Here is an 18079-nt window from a genome sequence, read left to right as displayed (position 1 = left end):
GGCTGGGCTGCTTCACCGGCCCCAGGCCCCTCCGGGAATGTGGCCCACTTCTTCGTAGATACGCAGTGGGGGGGGCTATGCCCTGCCTCCCCGCCCCGCCCCGCAGCCGGCCCTGCCTACACACACTGGGCCTGGAGGAGACAGGCACAGGCCTGGTGGGTTAGGCGGCTGGGTCTGGTCGTAGCCGTAGCACTTGTGGGATAGGCCGGGCCGGGAGGTCCTGGCGCGGGGTGTGGGAAGGCCCTGGCATGTCAGGGCCCCCAGGCCAGCGGCTGCTGGAAGGACATGTCCAGAGCCATTGCACAGCAGGGCCAACCTCCCTGGGCCGCGCCGCTGAGGGGCTCGGCTCTGTCCCCACGGCGGCCCCAGGCGGGGCCAAGAGCCCAACCAGGCAGCTGGGCCCCGCCGAGCCAGCTCTGCGCACCCAGCCCACCCAGCCAGGGGCGCCCAGGGGCGGCCCTCGGCTTGGCATCTGGTCCCCAGGACCCCACGGCCCACCCGAGCGAGCGCGGAGCTGTATGCAACAGGAGGCGCTGCGGGGTGCTGACAGGGCGCCGGCCTGCCGCTCGGCCCGGCAGCGTCCTCCTCTGATGGACGCCGCCTGCGCAGGCCTGGCCAGGGTCGCTGTGTCTGCGGACGCGGACGCCGGGGGGCGATGGGAGCGACCGGGCCGACGAGGGGGGGCCGACGGGGCCGACGGGGGGGGGCGATGGGGGCGACGGGGCCGACGAGGGGGGGGCGACGGGGCCGACGGGGGGGGCGACGGGGGCGATGGGGGCGACGGGGGCCGACGGGGGGGGCGACGGGGGCCGACGGGGGCCGACGGGGGCCGACGGGGGCCGACGGGGGGGGGGCGACGGGGGCCGACGGGGGCGACGGGGGCCGACGGGGGGGTCGACGGGGGCCGACGGGGGCCGACGGGGGGGGGCGACGGGGGCCGACGGGGGCCGACGGGGGGGGCGACGGGGGCCGACGGGGGCCGACGGGGGGGGCGACGGGGGGGTCGACGGGGGCCGACGGGGGCCGACGGGGGGGGGGCGACGGGGGCCGACGGGGGCCGACGGGGGGGGCGACGGGGGCCGACGGGGGCCGACGGGGGGGGCGACGGGGGGGGCGACGGGGGCCGACGGGGGCCGACGGGGGGGGCGACGGGGGGGGCGACGGGGGCCGACGGGGGCCGACGGGGGCCGACGGGGGGGGCGACGGGGGCCGACGGGGGCGACGGGGCCGACGGGGGCGACGGGGGCCGACGGGGGGGGGGCGACGGGGGCCAGCGCAGCGGCTCCTCCCTCTTCCCTGGGCGGGGCCCTGGGACAAGGGGAGGCGGTCCCCGGGGCCGGCGGGGGTGGGGGGGGAGGCGGTCCCCGGGGCCGGCGGGGGAGGGGTGGGCGGTCCCCGGGGCCGGCGGGGGTGGGGGGGGAGGCGGTCCCCGGGGCCGGCGGGGGTGGGGGGGGAGGCGGTCCCCGGGGCCGGCGGGGGGTGGGGGGGAGGCGGTCCCCGGGGACGCGGCCTGGCCGGGCTTAGGGAACCGAAGGACCGAAGGACGCGCGCTGACCCCACACCGGTGCGGAGGCCGCCCAGCGGCAGCGCGGGTGCTCCGCAGCTCCCCGCGGGTCCCGCCCGGCCGGCGACGGGGCCCGGGGCCGCAGCCCGCAGCCGCTCCCGCGCCGCGGCTCGGCCTCGTCGTCGCTTTCGTGGCCGCCGCTCTCGGCCGGGCTCGGCGGGCTGGGTGGAGACCCCGCGGCCGACTCCGGACAGCAGCGTCGGGGTCCTTGTTCTGGCGGGCGTCCCGCAACGGGAGGAGCCGGGGGGGGGGGGGGGGGGGGGGGGAGACCGGGAGCTCCTCCGGAGGGGCGGGGTTCCGGGCTCGACGGGGCGGAGCTCGGCGGGGCGGGGCTCGGAGGGGCGGGGTGGGGCGGAGCTCGGCGGGGCGGGGCGGGGCTCGGCGGGGCGGGGCGAAGCTCGGAGGGGCGGGGCTCGGCGGGGCGGGGCGAAGCTCGGAGGGGCGGGGTGGGGCGGGGCTCGGAGGGGCGGGGTGGGGCGGAGCTCGGCGGGGCGGGGCTCGGCGGGGCGGGGCGAAGCTCGGAGGGGCGGGGTGGGGCGGGGCTCGGAGGGGCGGGGCGGGGCGGAGCTCGGCGGGGCGGGGCGAAGCTAGGAGGGGCGGGGCTCGGCGGGGCGGGGTGGAGCTCGGCGGGGCGGGGCGAAGCTTGGAGGGGCGGGCGGGATGGGGCTCGGCGGGGCGGAGCTCGAAGGGGCGGGGCTCGGGGGGATGGGGCGGGGCTCAGTGGGGCGGAGCTCGGAGGGGCGGGGCTCGTTGGGGCTCAGAGGGGTGGGGCTCAGAGGGGCGGGGCTCGGAGGGGCTCAGAGGGGTGGGGCTCGGGGGGACGGGGTGGGGCTCGTTGGGGCTCAGAGGGGCGGGGCTCGTTGGGGCTCAGAGGGGTGGGGCTCGGAGGCAGAGGGGCGGGGCTCGGAGGGACGGGGCGGGGCTCAGAAGGGCCGGGCTCGGGGGCGGGGCTCGGAAGGGCCGGGGCTCAGGAGGACCCGGGTGGGGCAGGAGCAGGGCGGGAGCACGCCCTGGGCCGTGGGTCACCCCACAAAGCCCTGCGGAGCCCCGGGCCCGCCCGCAGCGCCCCGCCCTCCGCTCATCTTGCCCGCCCTCCGTGGCCCGACTCCTGTCAAGGCCACAGGCCGTCCATCTTCCGCCTCATGTCCGTGTCCTCCCAGTCCTCTTTTATTTATTTTTCTGCCAGTCCTGGGCCCGGGCGCTGTCCCTCAGCTCTACCACTTGCGCCACAGCGCCACTTCCGGCCTTCTTTGTGCATGTGGGACTGGGGATCGCACCCTCTGCCGCTGAGCCACCTTCCCGCCCCGCTCTTGCTTCTTGACCCTTCTGCGGTGCCCGCGGTGCCGCCCTGCAGCTCCCGCCGCCTGCACCCGCATCGGGGCTCAAGGCACCCCCGCAGTTGGCGTCAGGAGAGAACACAGAGATGGAGAAGGCATAGAACGAGGCCTCTCGTAAACAGAAAGCATGCAGCACATCACCATGCTGTCTCGGATTTGTTCTTTTTGGTGTGGCTTGAACTCAGGGCCTTGAGCTTTTTTCTTTCATGGCTGGTGCTCTACCACTTGAACCACACTTGTTTTTCCTGCACAATGTCAGACTGCAGCTTTCTGAGCAGCTAGGATTACAGGTGTCAGCCACCAGTGCCCAGCACAGGACAGCTTTGACCTTTCCCGGCTAACGCATTTCCTAACTTGGCATCCATCCGTGTACTGTTGGGATGCAAGTTTGTCTTCTTCCTCCACTGCCGATTATGCTGGAATAAACCTTAAATGAATCGTGTCCACTGTGTGGGATGTACACAGGGCAGCCTTAAGAAGGAGAACTGACAAAAACATCAAAATAAAAGGTTCCCTCCGTGGACAGTGCCTCCTCCCACCCACCCGCAACCCGGGCAACACCTGGCTCAGGAGACACTGGCTCATCCTGGCCACAGCCAGTGGCAGTTTTGGACATGTGACATGCTACCTGCCTTGTTAGAAGTGCCGGTCCTGGCCTTGTGCAAGGACTCTGCCAGGGAGGTTGGGGACAGCAGCACTGGACTGATGAAATAAACCACACCGAGCAGCCGTGAGGCGGGCCCGGGAGGGGGAGGGCATGTGCAGTGAAATCGGTGTCTTTGTTGTGACCTTTAAGATCTTCACCCCAGAGTTTCACGTAACCAAGAGTGCGTGTGTGGACACTCTTGGCCCAGGACTCATGGCTTCATCCATGGGTGGAGCTGTGGAACCGTGACTCTCTCCACTGGACTTGGGCCTAGGCTCTGGTTGCTGGCTGGAGGTCCCTCCCAGGCGGCGTGGGCCTGGCTTGAGGTACATTTGGCTTTGACAGGAGCTTCTGGGCTATTTTTCAGGTGGAGATGGGGCTACTGGGGATGGTGTGGATGTGTGTATTAGTTACCTTGCTCCTCTTCTTGCCACTTTCAGGAATCTCCTGCCTCAAAAGGTCTTTGAACTCAGGGATGTAGCGCTATCGGTGAGCTTTTTCACTCATGGTTAGTGGTCTACCCCTTGAGCCACAGCTCTACTTCTGGTTTTCTGGTGATTAAATGGAGATGAGTCTCATGGACTTTTCTGCCTGGACTGGCTGTAAATCGTGATCCTCTGATCTCAGCTGACTGAGATTACAGGTGTGAGCCAGTCTTGAGTAGTCCTTCCTGCTTAACCTGGCTTCCTCTCTGTGGCTTTCCATCAGCCAAGCCCATAAACTAGGCCTGTCCTGGAGCGCTCCAGGTTGCCTGGACTCTGGGACCCCTTCCTGAAACTGATGGAGAACTCAATCCTGAGCCAAGGAAAGGAAAGCTGCAGCGTGGTGATGGACTGGTGGAAGCCAGTGCCAGGCGTAAGGGCCACCGCCAAGACTCCGCCAGCTCCATCCCAGGAGGCCGACTCTCCCACTGAGCACAGGAGGCCACAGCAGCAGCACTGCAAACAGCTGGAGTATCACAGCAGACGGTGGCCCAGGAAGGAGAGCACACAATAAATTGAGTCCCATTCTACAGCATCCAGGTTTGGTTTTATTTTAGAATTTATAAAATTCCAGTGTCATCCATATTTATGAGCCTTTACACATATTTGCATATAATCTCCAAATTCCAAAGTTAAGGCCAAGGGATGGATGTTTCTATGGAAACATAGGGCATGGAAGACATCAACAAGGAAGAAAAAGCTCTGCCCACCCCTGCTCAGCCCCAGCAGTTCAAATTGCAGGAGGTCAGAAACGACTGAAAAGAAGGCCCTGAACAGCTTTGGATGGGACTCACATCTACAGCACATGGCAATAAATGGAGACGTGTTCAAAAATGACCTTCTGGGGGAAGGGAAGGGACTGTTGGAAGAGGAGAGGTGGGGTGGGTACCAGAGGAGCAGGGGAAGAGGAAGGAAGCAATATGACCAACAGGAAAACACCTCAAGCTCATGCAGACCTCCCTCAAGGTCCCCAGGAGCAAGGCCCCCTGGGGGACTGGTGGGAGCCCTGGCCTTTGCTCCCGGTCCCATCTGCCCAGCCTCAGGCTAGCTGCTACCCAGCCGAGCAGATGCTGTACCCAAAGTGGCAACTGCTGGTGTGCTTAAGCCCAACTCAGAGCAGAGACCATCCCTAGGGCGGGCTAGGAAACGGGCATAAGTTGGCTGTCTAAGGAGCCCACACATCTGGGACAGGACACTTACTAGGGCTACTAAAGCACGTCTTCAGTCCCCATACCTTTCCTGGTGGGGGGCCTGTAGCCCCGGATTGTATTCAAGCCACACCGAAATGAAAGAATCTACCGAGGCTGGGAGGGTCCTCTGCCTCTTACTTGGCTTCTTTTTGCAATTAAGCGAATCGACAGCTTCTCTTTACTTAAACCAGGACTGTGACACCTGCCTCTAAAGCCAGCAACCTGGGATCAGTGCCTGTGGCCTGCCCAGCTTGAGCCTTCGAGGGCCAGTCGCATGGGAGCGGGAAGGGAGAGAGCACTCCATGCAGGACCAGCCTCCAACCCTGCTCCATTCCACATCCAACTGCAGCCAACCAGGACCAACCACACTTGACCAGACTCCAACCCTGCTCCAGTCCACACACAGGGCCCACATCCAACTGCAGCCAGCCAGGACCAACCACCAGAAGGAGACTTGGGGGAGGGAAATAAACTACGCACGACAACACTACCGCACTGCTGAGGTAGAAAGAAGGCGACTGAACACGAGGTGCCCGGGCTGGGCCACGGGGGGCGAGTGGAGACGGCATCAGAGGCAAGCACCCCCGCCCAAGGGGGAGCAGGCTTCCTGCTCCCTGCCACAGAAGGCCGGGGAGCAGACATGCGCGGCCCCACCTCCGCGTGGAGCCGAGGCCTGCAGGGACGTCGGACCCACATGGTACGATCGGTGCTGGACGCCCTGGTCTCCAGCCTCGGCCCCCCACCCTGTGGCCTGAGCTAAGCAGACTTTGGCAGTTAGAGGAGCTGACCATGTTCCACAAAGAGGGTCTGGCCGACAGAGAGCCCGTGGGAAGGAGTTGGGAAAGGAAGAGGGCAAACATTTTGGCTTTTATAAAGTCAAGGAAATTTATTTCCTGAGGTCATGACACAGGAAGTCGACTCCTAGCCGCTGCCGTGGAGCTCTGGTAATGGAGGTCAGAGTGCTGACTGCATGCTGGGTTGGGCCAGGAAGCTGGAGTCTGTGTTATCAGGAGATGCTCAGTTACTTTGCTTAGTGTTGAAAAGTGTGCCTGTCCCAGAGCACAGTGCCAGGGGCAGGTGGCTGAGCCCACTGGCTACCAACCAGGCTTCACTGCGAGACCTCGGGGAGGGGGAAAGAGCGTCAACAATTTACCAGGGTCCAGCTGCTGGGTCAGATTGAGACAAACCGTGGTGTGGCTAGGTTCAGGTCAGCAGGCTGGAGAGCTTTCTGCCTTTTGTTCATTATCGCTTGGGCCCCCAAGGGAGGGTCTTAGGGGCCACCTGAGCCCCAAAGCTGGGAAATTCCTCGGAGCTGCTCATATCAGGAGCCTGTAGAGCGGGAAGACACAGCTTTAGCCTGGCACTGCTCTCCCGGCTTGAGCGGTTCCTGAAGCCACCGCTGTGACCCCAGGAAGCGCAGGAGACACACTTTCCCCTGCTCCTCACTGGTTCTTGGGCCATCGCCAGCCAGCCCCCCTCCCAGATGGGAGGAAGTGTCACCTGACCTTCTCACTGCTGCTGGCAGTCCAGGGAGCGTCCCGCACCACGAACCCCTTGGAGGGGGCCTTGTACTCCTCGTGTGCCGGGGGCTTCATGTAAACCTGCAGGGCCTCGCTGTCTACCACGTCGGCCAGCTGCAGGGGTGCAGGGTGGTGTGGGTCAGTCTGGAGCCCAGCTCAACCGAGCCACCCAGCAGCTCACCCCTGCACCTCCACGTCTCCCCCGGCCAGGACCCAGGCCGTGTGGAGCGGGCTGCCTCCTGGCTCGGCCGAGGCCCTCGTGAGGCCCCGCCCACCCAGACTCACATATTCCTCCTCCAAGTTAAGGATGTGGTCGATGGCCTCCTCCACGTTCTCCGGGAGCCCTGTCACAGTGACACAGTTGGGATCTGGAGCTCCACTCTGCGGAAAGCGAATGTCCACCTGGAAGACACAGGACCGCAGAAGGCATCTGAGAGGGCTCCGAGTTCACAGACACTTGGAGGTGGCCGCTTCAGCGTGCAGGTCCATGTTGTCTGTGCGACCCCACCAGCTGAAAGCAGAGTGCCCCAGATGCGCCCACCGGCCCCTCCTGCGCCTGAGGTGACTCCTCAGACAGGGACCGCCGGCTCCCCCTGTCCTGACACAGCGTGGACCCTCAACGCTGAGCTTCCAGTTGGCTCTGGGGCTCACCTTGAACTCATCCATGATTTTGCGGATGGCTTTGCCCCGGGCACCAATGATGCGGGCATGGACACGGTGGTCCAGCGGGACGTCCTCAGAAACCATCTGCTCAAGCTCACCCACAATTTTCAAGATGGCATCTCGGGCAGCTTCCGTGTTCTTCTCATACCCGGTGATGGTGATCTGGTCCTGGGCCTCAAGAGAGGAGAACGCAGTCAGAGAGGGGAGGCTCTCTGGGTCTTTCCACCACAAGCCAAGGCTGGAGGGCCCGGCACACAGGCCGCCCGCCCCTAGGGTAAGGAAACGCGTGTCACCTCAGAAAAGAAGGCATGGGCACAGGTGCATGTCACGTGGCTGACGTGAAACAGCAGGTGAACAGTGTCTGATCAGTGCCAGTCCTTGATCACCACCAAAAAGACAGTCAAGACACAAGAGCAGAAAGGCAGCCGACCACAAAAATGGAGTCCAGACAGTAGGTACCGGTCAGAGACCACTGTGGAACAGAGGCTACGCCCCTCAGCCTCTACTTCGCGCCTGCCTGAAGGCGCGCCCACTCTCACAGAGCACCCAATCCCTCAGACCTTGCCTTCTCCCCAGCTCTCCTCAGCTCCCTGACCCCCAGTTCAGGCCGCTCATCTCACACAGATGGGCACCATCACATTGGAAAGAAGGGAGCAAAGGCATACAGGGCATACAGAAGGAGCCGTGTAAACAACATAGCTGTAACCCCTCATCTTCACAACAGTGGAAACAGGTTCACAGCAAAACACTCTGAGTAGGGCCACAGAACAAAAGCCTGGAGGTAAGCCAAAATGTCCCAGGATCTGAGAGGGAAGCAAGGGACACTCAGGGGATCGGAGAACAGCAGCTGGAGGCCCTGCTGTCCAAGCGAAGGCCAGGTGGTAGAGGAGGTAGGTTCGCTGGGGGCAGGCACAGCGGACACCTCCTCCAGCAGGGGGTCTGAGCTGCTGCACGTGGGAAGTCTGAATATGAAAAGGAGGTGCTCGTGCCACTGCCCGTCATGAATATCACCTAAAACAGCCTCAAAGGAAGACCAGGCCTTTTTAATCGTGAGTAAAGCAGTGGTACTCACTAGACATTGTGCTGAAAATGAACCATGCAACTTGTTGGCAGGGACAGGAGGGATAAAACTGAGAGAGAGTGGGGGATAGGGTGGCATTGCCCAAAAAGAGCCATACTCATCATCTGACTTATGTAACTGTCACCCCTCTGTATATCACCTTTATATTAAAAGTAAAGCCACTAAAAGATTTAAATACAAATAAAAATTGGGGGCTGAGAATGTGGCTCAGTGGTAGAGGGCTGGCCTTACATGTATGAAGCCCAGGTTCGATTCCTCAGCAACACATACAAGGAAAAAGCCAGAGGTGGCACTTGGCTCAGGTGGTAAGAGTGCTTGCTAGCCTTGGGAGCAAAAGAAGCTCAGGAACAGTGCCCAGGCCCTGAGTTCAAGTGCCAGGACTGGCAAAAAAAAGACGTGGTACAGTAGACTTGCTCTCCTGGGCTCAGTGGCCCTGACCATCAGTTTGTTGGACTACAGTAGTGTCGAACAGAGCTGGATCACATCCAAAAGCAGCACTGGCAGCAGGACAGCCAAGCTTAAGGGAGAGAGGGACCTGGAAGTCTGTGTGAGTGGAGGTGGAGGTGAGACGGGGCTGCCCTACCCTCTCCACTTCATGTGAGCGCAACAGGAGGGACGTAGAGTTGCAGAGACGGGAGACCCTGGAGGACAGCTGTGCATGCAGGGACAAGGCTCAGGAAGGACCCAGCTGAGGCCTGGCTTGCCTATCAGGAGTGTGGAAATGCCCAAGGCTCCCGATGGCATATGGCATTGAAACCTCATCCTGAATGCAAGCACTAAACCCTGGCTCAGCCTCAAGCTAAAATCAGACCAAAGAAGCCCTGCCTGGTCCGGGCCCAGGTGGAAGCTAGGGCGGCAAAGCCCACACACGCCAAGTGCTCCCCGCGCACACGCCAAGTGCTCCCCGCGCACACGCCAAGTGCTCCCCGCGCACACGCCAAGTGCTCCCCGCGCACACGCCGAGTGCTCCCCCCGCACACGCACGCCGAGTGCTCCCCCCGCACACGCACGCCGAGTGCTCCCCCCGCACACGCACGCCGAGTGCTCCCCGCGCACACACGCCGAGTGCTCCCCGCGCACACGCCGAGTGCTCCCCGCGCACACGCCGAGTGCTCCCCGCGCACACGCCGAGTGCTCCCCGCGCACACGCCGAGTGCTCCCCGCGCACACGCCGAGTGCTCCCCGCGCACACGCCGAGTGCTCCCCGCGCGCCCACGCCAAGTGCTCCCCCCGCACACGCCAAGTGCTCCCCCCGCGCACACGCCAAGTGCTCCCCGCGCACACGCCAAGTGCTCCCCGCGCACACACGCGAAGTGCTCCCCGCGCACACGCCAAGTGCTCCCCGCGCGCACACACGCCGAGTGCTCCCCGTGCGCACACACGCCGAGTGCTCCCCGCGCGCACACACGCCAAGTGCTCCCCGCGCACACGCCAAGTGCTCCCCGCGCACACACGCCAAGTGCTCCCCGCACACACGCCAAATGCTCCCCACGCACACACGCCAAGTGCTCCCCGCGCGCACACGCCAAGTGCTCCCCGCGCACACACGCCAAGTGCTCCCCGCACACACGCCAAATGCTCCCCGCGCACACACGCCAAGTGCTCCCCGCGCGCACACGCCAAGTGCTCCCCGCGCACACACGCCAAGTGCTCCCCGCACACACGCCAAATGCTCCCCGCGCACACACGCCAAGTGCTCCCCGCGCGCACACGCCAAGTGCTCCCTGCGCACACACGCCAAGTGCTCCCCGCGCTCACGCCAAGTGCTCCCCACGCACACACGCCAAGTGCTCCCTGCGCACACACGCCAAGTGCTCCCCGCGCTCACGCCAAGTGCTCCCTGCGCACACACGCCAAGTGCTCCCCGCGCACACGCCAAGTGCTCCCCGAGTCCCAGGGAGTCCTCCCCCTCACCTGGCTCCCATCATCCTTATCAGGAAACTGGATGTTCACATCGTGCTCCAGGCGGATCTGCGTGATGACTGCCCCCTTCCGCCCAATAATCTTGGGATGGTATTTGGGGTCTACAGTGACACTCAGCTTAAAACTCCGTAAAGCCTATGAAAGAAACAAGGGAGGAGAATGAGGTGGAGAGCACTCCATCTACAACGAAGCCGGTGCACCCACAGCCATTCCAGTGCAGCCTTGACAAACACCAGCCAGATATCCCTGCTTACAGCTGGCATTTAGCACTTTTGACCCTAAAGAGCCAGGCACCTCTCTGCCTGACTCCTGCCACACTCCATCATCTGTCCAAGTGAGCACCAGAGACCCTGACCACTCACACCCACTCCAGGTGATGCTGTGTTTGAAGCAGGCTGCTATGGGGAGGCCAGCACTTCCTCAGGAAGCTCAGGGCAGGAAATGAGCTGCTCAAGCTCTTGGTGCTACACGGTGAATTTGCCAACTACAGTTAAGATGAATCAGTTTAAGGAAAACACTCTGAATCTTTCAGGATTTGGTATGAAAAAGGCCAAGAGTGTCCAGGGAATAGACAGCTGTGGCCCCCCATGGCCTGAGGTGAGATCTGGCTAGAGACCAATTCAGGGCATGGTCACAGCATGCGAGAAGGCTTTGAGGCTTCAGAATTCTGTCACATCAGCAGACTGTTCTGTGGGAAAACACAACTTGATTCCCTTAGAAGGGCCGAGCTCTTTGAACTTTGCCTTCCACCCCTCCCACATGAAGGACTCCAGGGTGCTGCTAGTGTGTTGTCAGGAACGCACGGCAGGACCCGCTGGCCTCCCTTCTGATCCAGGAGTCTGAAGTGTACTGGGCCGAGGGCCAAGCTGCAGAAAGCCTCCCGGGCATGTAATGATTCTGCCCTCCTGTGGCCCAAGATGGCTTACCCGGTCCTCCTGCTCAGCCTGAAGCTCCTTCACCCGCTCCAGCAGGCCGGCCTTGGCCCGGCCCGGGTTCGCAGCCAGGCCGGTGATGGCAATGATGTCAGACTGCAGCTCGGGGGCCGGGACGTGTATAGTCACCTGGGTTGTCAGGCAGGAAGGAGACTACGTGGTGGCCCCAGCATACAGTCGCAGGCCTGGGACTCAGAGGGGGGGAGTGTGGAGGGCCGCGAGGGGGGACTGGCGGGGAGGCCAGTGCTCAGCCAGGAGTCAGCAGAGGCGCATGAACTGATCAACAACAGCACTTTGAAGGCCAGATGGGAGAAATCTCTAGCGACTCCAAGGACAGGAGCTTACCTCAAACTCATCCATCATCTTTCGGATCCCGCTGCCTTTCTGCCCAATGATGTATCGGTGAAGGTCAAAGGGCACCTCCACTTCAATGGTGACTGGAACCAATGCCTGCAGAGGAAGACAGTGAAGGCTGGCCAGGAATAGAGGGCAGGTTTCCTGCCCCACGAGCCTGAGGACAAGAGCGTCTTTCTGCAACCTTTTGTCAGTGTGCCTATGCTACCTGGACCACTCATGAAGAACAAACACAGACACAGTCTGAGGAGTCAGCCTGTACCCCAACGGGAAGAGGTAGGCGCAGGACACACGGACATCTCTGATGCTCTGACGGCCGTGGCAAAGAGACTCTCCTGGAAGGCTCCTGCTCTGACTCACAGGTCACTGCGCACCTTCCTGCACTGTGGTGCCACAGTGCTTCTGACAGGACCCAACACAGGGCCACTGCTCAACAAGTACCCGCCCCATAGATGACTCAGTTATGTCGAAGCCTGAGCTAGATTACACCCACACTTCAGAAGTCAATGGATCCTGAGACCAATCACATACTGCTAACGAAACCTCTCCACAGCCCCCCTGCCCAGGGCCCAGCCGCCGGAGGTCCATGGGAGGAGCTGTAGACTGCAGGTCCTGGAAAGGGAAGTGGCCACCCTGGGGCTGTGACAGCTGAGCACAGCCAGTCTGTGTCAGCAGGCTCGGGCCAGGTGGGAAGCTCCGCCCTTGGGGAGCAGGGGGACAAACGCACCTCAAGGGCTTCCTTGGCGGCTTCACACTTCTCCTTCCGGCCTGAGATGATGATGATATCGCACCTCCTGGGAGAGCCGGGGTCGGCCTCTCTGCCCTCCCCGGCCTCATCGCCATTCTCCTGGATGGCTGGCTCTGCACTCTGCCCTGGAGAACAGGAAAAGCAGCCAGTGTCATGTCGTGAGCACATTCAACGTCTGTCAAGACCCGCTTGGGTCTTGGGGTGGGAAGACACTTGCTCTTGGAGGCTGCTAGGGCAGGGTGGACCCGCCGCTTGGGCCTTGGGGTGGGAAGACACTTGCTCTTGGAAGCTGCTAGGGCAGGGTGGGGGCAGAGAGCCAAGCTTATCTCCCTCTCTTACCTTTAAAGCAGTGAACAGGTAGCCCCCTCCCGTGTGCACGCGCACACGCAGCCCTGCACATCCCCCCCCCTTTTTTTTTGGTGCTGATCCTGGGGCTTAAATTTAGGGCTGGGGCACCATACCTGAGCTTTTATGCTCAAGGCTAGTGCTCTACCACTTGAGCCATAGCTCCTCTTTCAACAGTTTGTTGGTTAATTGGAGATAACAGCGTCACAAACTTTCCTGCCTGGGCTGGCTTTGATCTGCGATCCTCAGATCTCAGCCTCAGCAGCTAGGGATACAGGCGTGAGCCGTCAGCGTCTGGTGCTCCACCCCTTTTCTCAACTAACAGAGCCATGTTAACAACCTAAGACTTGAAGGAGATAGCAGTGATCGGCCCCACAGCATGTGTGGAGCCTGACCACGAGGCAGAGTGCACCAGGGCAAGGGACTGCCATGCAGTCAGGTACGGGGAGCAACCCTGGACAGCGTTTGAGAAATCTGAGAGTGTATTCAGGGACAGGTCAGATTCTAACCTAAGGAAGTAGAATCCAAAATGAGGCCATCAGAATAGGGAGGCTGGCTGGAGGCTCTGTGGAAATGTGTGCATCCCTCCTGGCATTCTGGTGGGTACTTACGATGAGAGCCTCATGGACTTTGCCTACCTGGACTGGCTTGGAATCCAATCCACAGACAGATCTCAGCCTCCTGAGTAGCTGGGACTACAGGTGTGAGTTACCGGGCAGCGCTCTGCAGGACTTCCTGGGCAGCCACTCTGCCACTTGAGCCATAACCTGATCCCCTTTTCCTTTTCTTTCTTTCCCCAGTCCTGAGGCTTGAACTCAGGGCCTGGGTGCTGTTCATAAGCATCTTTTGCTCAAGGCTAGCACTCCACCACTTGAGCCATGGCGCCACTTCTGGCTTTTTCTGTGTATGGGTACTGAGGAATGGAACCCAGGGCCTCAGGCATGCAAGGCAAGCACTCTACCACTGAGCCACCTTCCCAGCCCCCCTTTTTCCTTTAGTCCTATTTGCATAGGGTCTCTTGTTTCTGCTGAGGCTGGCCTGGATCACAATCCCTATTTAGGCCTATTTGGTCCCCTAGTTGGGACCGTAGGTATGAACCACCACACTCAGTTTATTGTGTGAGATGGGGTCTTAAGAAACTCCTGTCTGGGGCTGGGAAGGTGGCTCAGTGGTAGAGCGCTTGCCTTGCATGCATGAGGCCCTGGGTTTGATTCCTCAGCACCACATAAGAAAAAAGAAAAAAGCCGGAAGTGGCGCTGTGGCTCAAGCGGTATAGAACACTAGCCTTGAGCTGAAGAGCTGAGGGACAGCGGCCAGGCCCAGAGTTCAGGCCCCACGACCAGACCCCCCCCCCCCCCAAAAAAAAAAAGAAACTCCTGCCTGGGCTAGCCTTCTGACATCTGGCTGAAGGATACTTTTAATACTGGCCAACTATAATACTGTCTATGGACTAAATACTGCTGTGTAACTTTGATGAATGTGCCACTGTTTTACGAGAATGTCTGGAGCCTTAAGAATTATCCACTTTAGAGATATGTCTAAAAATTTCACTCAACTGATTCAGGAGAAAACATAGGAATAGGGAAAGGGTTGAAAAAACATTTTTTGACTTTGGAGCGTAGGAAAACAGATGCAGCTTTATGTTATGTGTGGTTCTTGACTAAGTGTGAACTGTATCAAAAGTAAACTGCTCAAAGAACTACATAGAGATGGTATGCAGATAAGGCAAGTGGGTTTAATTAGCTTCCTACACAAATAGCAAATAAGCTGAAATGGCCGTGTGTGACAAGGGCCAGGGGTGCTGCGACAGCAATGCTGTGGCAGGCTACAGGGTCACTGCAGGGCCAAGCCCACGGAGATCCCAGGACAGGACTCCACAGGGGGTGTGCCTCCTTCATGGAGATCCCAGGACAAGGCACTGTAGTGCACACACCCCCTTCCACATAACAAGCAGAAAGGCAGCCACTTGGGTCTTACTGACCTCCTGTGCCATCAAAGAATGCACGTTTGCTCTCACCCGGGAGCTAAAAGGCCCTTCGGAGAACAGGATGGAGCCCCCACAGGGACACATGCACAGTGCTGTGCAGCAGGCAGAGGTTGCTCTGGGTCTCCGAGTGAAGTCAAGTAAGTGATGTCTTGAACACCAGTGGAGCTGAGCTTCATTCAGTGCTCTCCAGGAAGACACTGACAACACTTGGCTCCTCTTGGGAGCACACACAGGGCCCAAGACCAGGTAGGAAGCTGTCCTGAACCTCTGGAAGGCCCTTAAAACCACAAGCGGCAGCCAAGCCCCCTCCCGCACCACAACACAGGGCAGGACAGCAGCACAGGAGCACAGAGCTGACTCGCAGAAATGGCACTGTCAATACAGGGGCAAAGGACCCACCTGGGTTTTCCTCTCTGTCAGGGAACTTAATCTGGACATTGTAATCCCGAGTGATCTGCTGGATTCTGGAACCTTTGGGGCCCATGACAGATCGATGGAACTTCTGGGGTATAGCACATTCCACTGTGACTTGAGCTTCCTGAACAGAAGCACAAAGAAAAAAGAGCAGAGCTCAAAACCCTCAGGTCAATATTCCATCCTCTTTGGTGTCCTGGTGGGAGGGTCCACATGGCTGAGGAAGGACTCCTGCATGGGGACCCAACACAGACATGGCCAAGGAGGCAGCCTTCTTCCTGCAGAAGAGCCAGAGATAGAAAACACCGACTGCCTATAGCACAAACATCCTCAGCCATCTACCGCATAGCTTGAATAGAAAATATCTACTAAAAGTTTGGTGCTGGTGACTCATGCCTGTCATCCTAGCTACTCAGGAGGCTGAGATCTGAGGACCAAGGTTCAAAGCCAGCCTGGGCAGGAAACCCTGTGAGACTCTCCAAAAAAGCACAGAAAACTGGAAGTGGTGCTGTGGCTCAAATTGTAGAGCACTTTTCTTGAACTGAAGAGCTCAGGATTCCCTGAGCTTTGGCCCAGAATTCAGCCCACAACTGACAAAAAAAAAAGATAGAAAAAGAAACTGTCTAGTAAACACGGGAGGAGGAAGCACTGTCCCCCCACAGCAAGCTGCCCGGAGGCACGTGCACGCAAGGTGGCCTTTTCTTGTTACAGCCTGGGACTCCCTGAGGCCACCAGGCCATCCCACAGAGGGCATCAGGCCCCGTGGGCCGCAGGAAGGAAGGTCCCAGAGGAAGGGACATGCGCTTAAGGCTGCTTTAGAAAACCCAGGTGCTCTCATGTGACTCTTCTACTGCTTCACTGATACCCTCCTATCCTTCAGTCTGGGCCCTTTGCTACAAAGAAAAAAAATAGGTCCTTTCAAGATCGTATTTTTTCCCCTCCCTCCCCCTACTTTCCCACCTCTTTCTTTCCTTCCGTTCGTGTGCTGGTACTGGGTTTGAACCCTGGTCTTGGCTCTCTACCCTTTTGCTTTTTTGCTCAAGGCTGTGCTACCACTGAGCCTCACCTTCATACTGTTTTTGCTGGTTAGTTGGACATTAGAGTCTCTCAGATTTGTCTTTCCCAGATGGTTTCGAATAGGATTGCTGGATATTTTCTTTTCTTTCTTTTTTTTTGTTGGTCGTGGGGCTTGAACTCTGGGCCTGGACACTGTCCCTCAGCTCTTCAGCTCAAGGCCAGTGCTCTACCCCTTGAGCCACAGCACCACTTTCAGTTTTCTGGTGGTTTACTGGAGCTAAGAGTCTCATGGACTTTCCTGCCCAGGCTGGCTCTGAAGAACGATTCTCAGATCTCAGCCTCCTGACTAGCTAGGATGACAGGTGTGAGCCACTGGCACCCAGCTCATTAGATACTTTCTTAAAAATAAAAAGGCCGCTTGTCAGTCACTATGAGGCCAGAAGCAGGGATGTGCATGAGGCCCAGCAGCTACTCACTCCTGAGTGGACTTTGGAAATACGAGCCCGGCCAGGAACCCACCAGGTCCTCGATGATCTCCTGAATGCGCTTCTTGGCCGCCTCCACACAGTCCTTGGCGCCCTTGAGGGTGACCTTGTCACTCTGTGTGCCTGAGCGTGGGAAGCTGACCATCACCCCACCATATTCTTCAGCAATCTCCCTCAAAACCTGGCCTCTTCGTATAACAAAATGGCGGTGGTGCTTGGGTTCCACCAGCATGTAGTCTTCAACCACATTATCCTGAGGTGTTGAGAGAAGAAAATGAAAAATGGTCCCACCCTCCATGGCATGAACAGAGTCAACAGCCAAGGCCCACTTCCTACCAGGTTCTGAATCAAGGCCTCCAATTCCTTCTGCGCCTCGCGGACAGCGTCCTCCTTCCCTATGATGGTGATCAGGTCCTGGTCCTTGTCCTCAGCTACTGGGAATATGATGCGCGCTCCGGTGCTGTCACGCACCTTGCGGATCTTGCCACCCCCTTTGCCAATGAGGAATTTGTGGTATTCTGGCTTGGCTCGGATATCCACGGTGAAGCTCTTGGTTTGCTGCAGAAATCAACTCCACATATTTTAGCCCCACACCACCTGCCTGTAGCACAGCACAAGTGAATGAGAAAGCCTAGAGGACATGGCATGCGGTGAGCACCGCTAATTGTACAGCGTCACACTCCCAAGGGGGGCCAACGGCACCTGACCTCAGAAGACAGTCTGGGCAAAGAGGCCTAACTGTGGAGACACACAGAACTACAATTGGTTCTGCCACGAATCTGCGATGATCGGCATATGATCGGCATCTCCAAGCCACTGCCTGAGGAGCTCTACTGCAGAACTGCCTTCATCTACTGGCTTCCATACCAAACCAACACAAAGCACTGCTGGGCCAGCATCTTCCCTCCAGACTAGCCTAACTAAAAAAACTCTCAGGTCAAGCTTGGGGCATCTCCAGCTACCAAGGCCACAGCTGAGAAGGGCTCTGCCAAGAAGGCAGAGAGCAGCAAAAGCTCTTGGAGTGCCTTATGTATACCAGTGCTCCGCATAGAGTTAAGCTGCAAAACAGAAAGCCACAAAGGCACATCCTGCTATTTTGTTTGTTTGTACCTGGAGCACACCATGAAGAATACAGAAAAAAAACTGTATAGCTTAAACAACCAATTTGGTTGAGGCAGATATTCACACACATCAACATTATTTCAAAGCCAATGCCTGGCCAGGCACTGGTAGCTCATTCCTTTAATGCTAGCTACTGAAGAGGCTAAGATCTGAGAATCCAAGTTCAGAGCCAGCTTGGGCATCACCTCCAATTAACCACCAGAAAGGAAGTAGCTGTGGCTCAAGTGGTAGTGTGTTAAAGTTCAGGAACAGTGCCCAGGCCCCAAGTT

At 59.6% G+C, this 18079-nt stretch overlaps 1 protein-coding gene across 4 annotated transcripts in view; it reads right to left on the bottom strand.

Moving 5' to 3' along the window:
- Window positions 1-6078: 6078 nt before the first annotated feature.
- The window catches only part of Hdlbp (high density lipoprotein binding protein), a 72711-nt gene continuing 60710 nt past the window's right edge, over window positions 6079-18079 (bottom strand). For all 4 annotated transcript variants that reach the window (XM_070001028.1, XM_070001110.1, XM_070001240.1 and 1 more), the window contains exons 18-28: window positions 17025-17246; window positions 16723-16941; window positions 15172-15310; window positions 12420-12565; window positions 11684-11788; window positions 11333-11467; window positions 10398-10541; window positions 7391-7576; window positions 7025-7141; window positions 6725-6853; window positions 6079-6548 (exon numbers count right to left, since the gene is read on the bottom strand). In XM_070001028.1, coding sequence (XP_069857129.1) covers window positions 6462-6548; window positions 6725-6853; window positions 7025-7141; window positions 7391-7576; window positions 10398-10541; window positions 11333-11467; window positions 11684-11788; window positions 12420-12565; window positions 15172-15310; window positions 16723-16941; window positions 17025-17246 — 1629 coding nt within the window. In that variant the 3' untranslated portion in view covers window positions 6079-6461. The remainder of the gene's footprint in view (window positions 6549-6724; window positions 6854-7024; window positions 7142-7390; window positions 7577-10397; window positions 10542-11332; window positions 11468-11683; window positions 11789-12419; window positions 12566-15171; window positions 15311-16722; window positions 16942-17024; window positions 17247-18079) is intronic.

This window comes from Dipodomys merriami, unplaced genomic scaffold, assembly GCF_024711535.1.
Source record: "Dipodomys merriami isolate MVZ:Mamm:240054 unplaced genomic scaffold, mDipMer1.0.p SCAF_1, whole genome shotgun sequence".
NCBI lineage: Eukaryota > Metazoa > Chordata > Mammalia > Rodentia > Heteromyidae > Dipodomys > Dipodomys merriami.
This window is presented reverse-complemented; position numbering and strand designations above follow the sequence as displayed.